The sequence below is a fragment of the Erythranthe guttata genome, chromosome 13, assembly GCF_056151865.1.
Source record: "Erythranthe guttata isolate IM_541 chromosome 13, IM_541, whole genome shotgun sequence".
Taxonomy (NCBI): Eukaryota; Viridiplantae; Streptophyta; class Magnoliopsida; order Lamiales; family Phrymaceae; genus Erythranthe; species Erythranthe guttata.
Window position 1 is genome coordinate 14,201,543 of NC_142545.1, and position 9,974 is coordinate 14,211,516.

The 9,974-nt window shown below is 34.4% G+C and overlaps 1 protein-coding gene across 1 annotated transcript; it reads right to left on the reverse strand.

The window, feature by feature from the left end:
* Positions 1-1,659: 1,659 nt before the first annotated feature.
* On the reverse strand, positions 1,660-3,750 carry LOC105967420 (CBS domain-containing protein CBSX5). The gene is made up of 2 exons (XM_012992017.2): positions 3,272-3,750; positions 1,660-3,028 (listed from the first exon to the last, which is right to left on the reverse strand). Exons 1-2 carry the CDS (start codon positions 3,607-3,609, stop codon positions 2,203-2,205), a joined length of 1,164 nt encoding a protein of 387 aa, XP_012847471.2. The 5' UTR covers positions 3,610-3,750; the 3' UTR covers positions 1,660-2,202.
* Positions 3,751-9,974: the final 6,224 nt, after the last annotated feature.

Here is a 9,974-nt window from a genome sequence, read left to right on the forward strand (position 1 = left end):
CATCATACTAGGTCGTACAAGAAAATTAACGGATGAGATTAGATTTTAGCTATTTTGTACGCATAAGATTAAGTGAATTACGGTCCGAGAAGTACAACCCTCTCGGACCCTAGACAACCCCAAGTTACATTTGTAAAATCATCAAATTTAGAAACGTATAAAAGAATCAAAATTCAAAGAAAATTAAAGGAAAAATATAATAAAATAAAGAGACTTTGGATATATTGACCAAATGGGGATGTGAAATCTGATTTTATTTTATTTTATTTTCTTGTTTACACTAGATTCCAGAATCAAAAAGAGGATCAAAATTAACATTATAATTCTCAAAACGGAAATCGTGCCCACGAATTTAATTTGACAGTTCCACATTCACATCACATAGCCAACTCTTTCAAATCGCAATTATGATTTTAGTCACACGTTCCATGCCATTTATCAACTCAAACATTACTGTATTTTGTTTGAAAGAATTTTAGTATTTTTTTTTTTTTTAATTTCTTTGCTACTAAAAATTTATTTAATTGAACACGCTTTCATTTTACCATCGCTATATTGGTGTACATAAATTGATTTAAATTTTCTTTAGCATTTAGGTATGAAACCTCACCAAAAAAGAGAATACAATAGAATATTGATAGGGCTGCTTACTTGATTTAATAGCTAAATGAATAAGACAGCCAGCAAATAGATTAGAGACAAAAAAAATACTATAAGCAACTATTATTATATATAAACCAAAGGTACCAAAATCTTAGTATTCTGATCTCATTAACATGGTATCACAAATCTTTGTCACATATCAAATAATAGTAAAAAAATAAAAAAAGACAGCCATATTTCTTGAAATTAAACATATGATTAGGTACATCAATCAATTAATTAATCAGCAAGAGGCCATTTTTCTATTACTACTACTAATGTTCTGGCTACGTAATTTTTAATTTGGATGTTTGTGATTCAAGAATTGGCATTTCTAGTCAAGCTGAAGCCAGTACGCTAAAATGATGGGTTTTTGGCATGCTGCACCCCTTAAATTGCAAAATTGACAGATTGCACCCGTTAATTATAATTTTCTTGGCATTTTGGATCCAAAATCACTTTTGGCTTGCAAAACTCATTGACAACTTGTTGGGAAACGATGTTTTGAGAATTTCGGGGAGGATAAAAATAAGAGAATGACAAGTTTACCCTTCTTCCAGGTTTCCCAACAAGTTGCACATAAGCTTTCCAAGCCAAGACATTTATGTTTGTAAGGTTCAATCTGTCAATTTCATAATTTAAGGGTGCAAAGTGCCAAAACATGTAATTCGAGGGTGCAAATTACCAAAAACTCCTAGAATGAGCATAAAGTTATATGGTGGGTCGGGTCAAAGCCATTGCATGTTGATTAAAATCTGATTTTTTTTTTTAAATTCCATGAATACCTAGTATCAAATGAGACCAATTAAACAACATGACACTATACAAAAGAAAATGTAGTATGAACTAACACATTAATTAGTGTAGATTATAATGCTTTAAAGACTACAATATATAGTCCAAACTAGTGAGACAAGGTATGGTCTCTTCATACACAATAATAAATGTATTTTTATTTTCTTTTCTTTCTTTCAAAATCAATAATAATAAATGTAGTTGTCTTGTAAGATTAATAACTTTAAAGAACAAAAAGCCAAGAAACTTCTGCTAGCAAAGAATTTGAGCACAATAAAAAAGGGATTACAAGTAGATCATAGTTCATACATCTAACTATTAACATGTTTCCATGCATGATTCAAAAAAGTTCAAAAAGGTACAACTACTTTAGATTTATTACCAAACAACAAAAGCAAATAAAAAAAATAATAAACAAAACCTCAACAATGACAAACCCAAAAAAAGTACAATACATGCTCATATTCACAAATATGTCCCTCCTTCTCAAGACTCAACTCTAAACAAGAGCTAATCAATTAGTGCTTCTTAATCTACAAAGATTAAGATTAATTGACCATTGATCCCAAAGGGTGCATTTGGATTGAAGGATTCGAAATGACTCGAGACGAGATTTAAAATCCATCACAATTGCTCAAATAAACAACTAGAACGAGAGCTAGTGATTGATCAAAATTCCTTGTCAAATGACAAACTCTATGGATTTGTTATTATAGATTTGAAATCGCTGCCTCAGATCCTTCCATCCAAATGTCGGATGCAGCCTCAAATCATAGACTCCAAATTTTCCCGAAAAACCTCCAACATACTAGCAAACGTCACAATCCCGACCAAACTACAATCCTCCTCAACTACCCAAACATAATTCACGCGGTGCGCGATGGCTTGTATCATCACCGCCACCAACGAGCTCCACGGTCGGCAAACCACCGCCTCCGCCCTCCTCCCCATCCGCCCCGAATTGCACCACCGCCCCTTCCTCCCCAACACCGTCGTGGGCGACGGCAACTCCTCATCGGACGACGACGAATTCCCGCAATGCGTTCCCGCCACAAACTCCTCGAGCATCCCCTCCAAGCCCCTCTCCCTCAACCTCTCCTCCACGAGCCTCGAGATCTCCTCAGGCGGGCCCCCGCAGTCCATGTAGGACATGAGGTCGCCGGCCGACAGCGTCACGACGGCGGGGGCCACCGTCTCGTCGCAGCACGCCAGCGCGAACGGCGAGATCTCCCCGATGAGGACCCCGCCGTCGTCGACCACCGCGACCGACGTCCGGTCCAGCAGGGCCCGCGAGACGGGCCCCACCGCGGACGAGGCGGGGGAGTGGTAGTCCACCGTGGGGTGGTCGTGGCTGATGATGCCTAGGGCTTCGACGGAGAGCATCGGAATGGTGGAGAAGAGGCCGATCGAGCTGAGGAGGAATCTGATGACGTCCTCCTGCGTCAGCCAGCAGAATTCCTGGCTGTGATTGTGCGTTGTCGGAATTATTGATGACTGTGATCTTGGGAGCGGTTTCCTTCTGAAATTGCTCTTTATGGGGACCACCAGATTGTGGGCCCCGTCGAGGATTAGATCAATGGCTTCCAGTAAGCTGAAACAAACAGGAATTTATTAACTCCGAATTTAGGTCATTAATCTTTAATTAATTAGTAATTTAATAGAAACAGAGCAACCATAATTAAATTCAGATCCGGTAATTGTTAGATTACACAGTTTCAATCTGAAACTTAGATCCATGTTTAATTAAGCTAAATTGCAGAACAGAACATTCTAGAGAGAGAAAGAGAGGAGAGAGAGAGAGAGAGAGAGAGGGGGTATGTAATTGTAATTGTACCTGGAAGAGGGTTCAACATGTCTGACAAGGCCGGTAACTTTGGAAAGCAAAACGGAGACGGAAGAATTGAGGGCAGAAGAAGGTGAGGATAAATTGTCTTGGCGGCAAAGGAAGCAAATAATGTCAACCATGCAGACTTTGCCCACACAAACGCAGTCGAGATTTCTGTTGGTGGAGGAGGAGGAGTGGTTGCAGCTCCAGACGCTGATGAAGTTGTCGTCGGAGGATTTGAGGGCGGAGAGGGCGTCGGCGACGGTGGCGGAGGAGGAGAGTGACCGGAGCGGCGGCTTGCCTAGGCAGAGATCAGCCACCTCGTAAGACAACAAACGAACTGCCATGCAAAAATCAGAGAGTGTGTGCAAGTTGGGAGAGTGGTTTTTTTTTTTTTTTTTTTTTTTTTTTTGTTTTCTGGAGAAATTGGGAGAGCGGAGAAGACAACGAATGTGAGTTTGAAGAGTGAAGTGGAGTATTTTGCAGGTGAGGTGTTGCGTTTATAAGGAGGTGCAGTGTAGGGGCAAATCCGGAAATATGGTTAATGTTTTTTTTTTTTTTAAATAAAAAATGGGACAAAAAAAAGTTTGTTACACTTGATCATTTAACAAAATATAATGCAATTAATTTTATTTTTTAGAGAGGTGGCCAAATACATAAAAATACAAATAAATACCAATAAAAACTACTTTTATATGGAGGAGTACTCAGTACAGTACTCACAAGTACTACGTAAAATGAGATTTTCAATTTTAGGAAATGATAAATTACTTATTTTGTAATACTAATTATGTGCAAGTAATAATAAAAATCACAGCTTAAAAATAAAAGAATACAAAATGTGAGTTAAAATATCCAATATGTTGTGATTAAAATGTTGAAGGTAAATTACGGTCAACCCTTGAGGTAAGGTCAAATTATGAAAAAATCTATCTTATTGGACACTTACAAGTTACAACCACTTTCTCAACTATGAATGTTCTTATATGTTTATCCTTGTGGTGTCAAATTTAGTGGAATTTACTAAATTATGTGGAATATTCTCCAGTTTGTATCTATTTTACCACATTCGAGCTCCAGTACATTATGAAACAAGATGATCATACAACGTGTCTCTTGACTTGTAAGTATCAGATTGTGATGCACCATAAACTGTATTTTTCCACAAACAAATACAAATTAGAAAACATTCAACAGCATCAAGAAAATTTTGTTGAATTTGAAACCATAAAGGTGGACGTGTAAGAAAATTCATGTTGAGAGGTGATTGTAATTACCAAATAAGGGAGATTTTTTGGTAATTTGACATTATCCCACGGATGCCGGAATTTACAATATGTTAAATATTTTCATGAATGTTATATGAAGGGAAATTAGATGCCACACCTAATTTGTATTAAAATCGTAGACTAACACACAATGACATGATAATGATTTTATTTAATTAAATCTAGAGTGGAATTCATGCAATTTAAATATCTAGGTGTAACATCTAACTCTACCACGTGGACGTTACGGAGAGAGTTGTATTAAATGATGAGGAGGTACGGTCGAGAAAGAGTAGAGCGCGGTGGGACCCACGTGGACGGAAAGCAAGAAGGCGAAGTGAGGAGTGGGGTCCATTTGCTGGAGTTTTTGTCCTTCCAGTACGAAATTTCTATTTGAATTTTTCAGTGAATAGTAATAATATATTACTGCACTGTATCCAATTCTTTTACTGGACAATGATACTTTGATATTGGTATCATTATATTTTTGCTCACTAATACAATATTATTTATATCTCGAAATACTTTAAAATAATGGTTAGTGTATATGGATTTTATTATACCGAAATTATACCACATCCCAACTATATTTCATGGTTGGACCATGAATTTGTACTAGGTGGTAAGACTGTATGCATTATTTTATATTTCATGGTCGTAATTTTTAAACTACTATTTTATAATTTATTATCTGAATTAGCATTATTTAAGAATAATACTTATAATATTAATGTGGAGCCACCTGAAGTAACTCAAATCAATGGAGGTATTTTTTTATTTTATTTTTTGAGAAAGAGGTATTTCAAATTAATGGATCAAGATTGCATGTTTCATTGCCTTGTCGATTATTTTTTGAGTTATCCTTTTTTCTTGAACAAATTACTGATATACCCAAACCCCAGATTAACAACTTGACTCTTGGGGGAGAGGGGCAAATTGGTCGATTGAGATCATTTTCTTACTATAATTATAACATGATAATTAAATTCAAATTGACGACTTGACTATTTGGAGAGGGGGCACAAATTGGTCGATTAAGGCCATTTTCTTACAACGATTGACACAATTGATTTCAAATCAACAACCTGACTCTTGGGATAGCGGGGCAAATTGGTAATTATACTTCGAATATCAACATTATTGCATACTCATATTACAAGTGACTGGAAAATAGAATTTTTGATCTCTTATTGTAATATCAACATTTTGTATTTTTTTAATCCAAAATACAATTCTGGAACTAATTTTCACATTCGAATATTCTCAATTATTTTCTATTTTTTTTTTAGGTTTTACTTTTAAAAAAAGTACTATTTCGTTGAAAGTTATCTATGTCTTGTTTTCACGGTGAATTATTATCACAATTAGAGTTATGAGTCTCGTTTAATTAGGATGTGTGATGTATACATACGCAATAAGTAAAAAGGTTTTTTCTTGTGATATAAGTTGTTCCAAAATAAATGTGCATGTGTAAACAAATCGAGTCGAACTGATACGGTCGTCTATTAGATTGTTTAAATTTTATCGAGCTTTTAAAATTGTGTCTGAGTTTGGTTTGATAAGTAATTGAGTCGAGCTGGAACGAACTTTTAAATCAGCCGAACACGAATTAAACTCGAGTAACTCGCTTGACACATTTTATCATTCATCTCTTTCAATCGAGCTTGAGCTCGAGCCCAAGTCGAGCTAGCTTCATAACTACCTTATTCCCTAAAATGCAGTCAATTACTTTCATAAGTCCTAAGCCTAACACACTTTATTAGTGTATGTGAAAAACAAAATATTAATTCAGAGGGTTTATATATATTAAATTTGTGGACCAATGCTTTGTTTTTAGCTTCTTATCTCAATCCTCATAACTATGATTAGGACTGCAAATCAAACAAGGATACTTATAATGTTACAACTCACAATCAGCCTCAATTTGGTTGAAGGGTAACACAGTTAGATTGATATTAACCATCAGATTATTTGTTAAATCAATTAATTGCAGCACTTTATCATTGGAGAAATGCTCGAGTACAATTCAATTGTCTGGCTAATTACATGCTTAATTTTACGTGGTTGAAAAATCGTATCGTTAATCACGCAATTAGGATAAAAAGCTTGCTCTAATTAATGTTAGCCAAGTGCTTAATTAGAGACCGCTCAATCATCTATCAAATTGTTATCTGATTACAAACATGGTTTTGTGTTGTAGGATTGACATACAATGACCTCGTGCATTCTCAAGAACTAGTGGCTGAAACCAACATAAGGCCAGGGGGCAATTGCCCCCCTTCCTACCCAACTTTTCTCAATTATTTACTAATTGACATAAATTAAAAAAATGTACAATAGCATTAACGGCCCACACGGACTTCAAATTCTAGCTCACCCTAACTACCCCAATTGATATAGTTACAATTTACAAATTTGTTTTTTTTTAAGTTTGCATACACAATCCACTAGACTTCCAGTAAGATACTGAACCCGGAGAAAATCGAAATTCAATTACTCAAGAAATCCAGAGAAGGAAAAAATGATGTTGTGACGGCCTAATTAAAAACATAACCTAGTAAAAAAAAACATATAAATAGAGAAAATCAAAATATAGGGTGACATTGCATTATTTTGCTCGTGTCCTCTTCCAAATGATATATGTCACAAGCCTATAAGTTAGTGATAGGGAAAATTGCAGTTTTCATCCCTCAAGTTTGCATTGATTTCACATTTGGTCCATTATGTTAAAAAAAAACACATTAGGTCCCTCGTGTTTGAATAATTTAACTTTTTGGTCATTTTCGTCGATTTACCATTAGTCCTTCAGCTAAAGAAGTGACGAGCACACACATGATTCCGTTAGCACTAACGGAAAATTGACAGAAATTACTAAAAATGTTAAATTTTGAAAACATTAGGGACCAAATGTGTTTTTTATGAACATATGGGATCAAATGAATATTTTTTTGCAAACTTAAGGGACGGAAATTGTAATTTTCCCGTTAGTGATAATATATATTAGTTCAAAGAGTTGTATAATTTCATTTAGGTAAGTAGGACCATCTAAACAGATTGGGGTCCATATTCTAACTAAACAAGAAATAACATTGTCGTGACTTGTTGGTTGTTTTTATATCTTTTTAGTGATACAATTCTTTAAATAAAACAAATTAAAAAAAAAAAAAAACAAAAAAACTTGGCTTCATAATTGCATTCATTGAACCCTTGATCTAATACCATTAGCGGAGTAGAAAGTTCGGAGAGGGGCCAAATGCATTAAAAGAATTTTAGAGAGGCCATAGCCAGAGATTTGAGTAATGTTGGGGGCCATGGCCCCCTCAAATCCTATGATGGCTCCCCTACCGTCTAACACTACAATACAGGTTTAGTGGCACAATTCTTTATTTTGCTTGATTAATCAAATGATGAATGAGTAAGTAATTAATCATAAGGAGCTTAGAGAATTAAAATTGGTGTAGCAATTTTGTTAAATTAAACATGATTTAACAACAGGCTTTAACTTCCAAAGCCCACAGCATAAGTCCACCTAAAAAAAGAAAAGTAAATATATAAAGCAATTAGTTGATGGAAATATTATAGTTGAATTATTTTTTGACAATTTAAATAATATATATACATCTTATAGCTGAAGATGCCAACTGAAGTTTAGCTGTACAATGAACACTTGAACAGAATCTTCTTTATAATGATGCAACCATGCAAGCATCCCAATTTCAGTTGAAGCTAAATAGGGTTTGTTATTTTCCACGTCATGAGAAAAAAAAAAGTTTGAATAATATTTAAAATAAAATAAAATTAAATACTAGTTTTGGACAATCCAATTTCACCTTCTTTATTAAAATATCCGATCCTGACTCTCCCTGTATGTATATATACACAACCATACTTCTGACAGCTAATCCTTCAGTTTCTTATCTTCAAGACTGGTCGATTTAAGTAACAAATAATTGCCAACCTAATCGTACCCTCAATCCGCAATCCAATAAGATACGAACGAAGCCCAGGAGTATCTTGAATTCTCTAAAATCTTCCGTTGCAAAGAATTGATTTAGCGTCATAGGATTTTCGCGAGACCAAGCATCGACGGCCATAATTCATGGCTCTTTTTACTCACTTACAAAAATGAGAGGACAAAATCGCTAAACGTGACGTAGAATTGCACCGTGACACAAAATAAAATGAATACAACGACGACATTTGATGCATATTTTTCTTAGCTAGTGAATGTATATGATATTCATCCATGAACGTAATGAATAATAATGAAATCAATTTTTTTTCTTAATCGTTGATCGGTAGAAGTTGTTTGTCATTTTTTTCTAGTTTTTTCACTGATTTATTATTTGTTCATGTTTGTTTACTTGTTTTGTAATATATATACATATATATAAGTTTTTGAATTTTTTATAATTATATAAATATATATAGCTGAAAATATATAAAATTGAACGACTTACGTACTATTCGGCGGCTGCAGCCGGTGCATATTGGCTGCAAATTAAAGGGATTAAAAAATACAGAAGCAAGTTGTGATTGTGACACAAACTGAAATATAATTTATTTATTTTGTAGGCCAATTTGTTTGACTATAGTTATTGATGATACGGTACAGAACATCGTACACCGGATTCTAAACAAATCTCAGTTATATATATGTATAGTTCATGCCCCCTATCGTAAATGTAATTTTGCTTATATTATATGATAATTATTAACTGTCTAAGACTGCATTTTTTGGGGTCTTTTATTATATTACGTTAAAAATTAGTGGTTCGATTTGAATTTTAATTATCTAATATGGAGGAATCATAATAGTAAATAATAATCAATTAGTCTTTTTATTTTATTTTTCTTGTAAGACAAATTGTCCTTATTAAAGAAAACCGGCGGCTTATCAGATCCATGTAATAAGAAACCTCCAAACATTTGAAATATTGAGAAAATAACAAAAATAAAATAAAAAATTAAGAGAATAAAGTTCTTTCACATGTAGGATTACATTAGGGGCAATTTGATGAGTAGTTGAGTACTCCCGAGCATTAATACTTTTTCAAATTACGACTAAAATATTTTCTCAATTCCCTTTTTGTTGCTGCTATCATCGAAATTCTTTCATATATATATATATATATATATATATATATATATATATATATGATGCTAAAAATAGATCACCTTAGATAGTTGAGCTGGGAGAGCAGAGTAGATCACTGCTCACGTGTTAGATGGCCCTGAGATACCTGCGAAGAGAGAATACGTGAACTAGGCCGGGGGTTGATCCGGCGGAAACCCCTCCGACGCTCAAGTCAGACGTGCGGATTGTGGAAATAGTTCAGAGAATACAAATTATCGTATTACTCAAAATAATAGGGCGTACATTTAATGAAAGAATTATCACGTTATTTATACCTTGTCAATTGGTTTGTGACTAATTTGTTGGG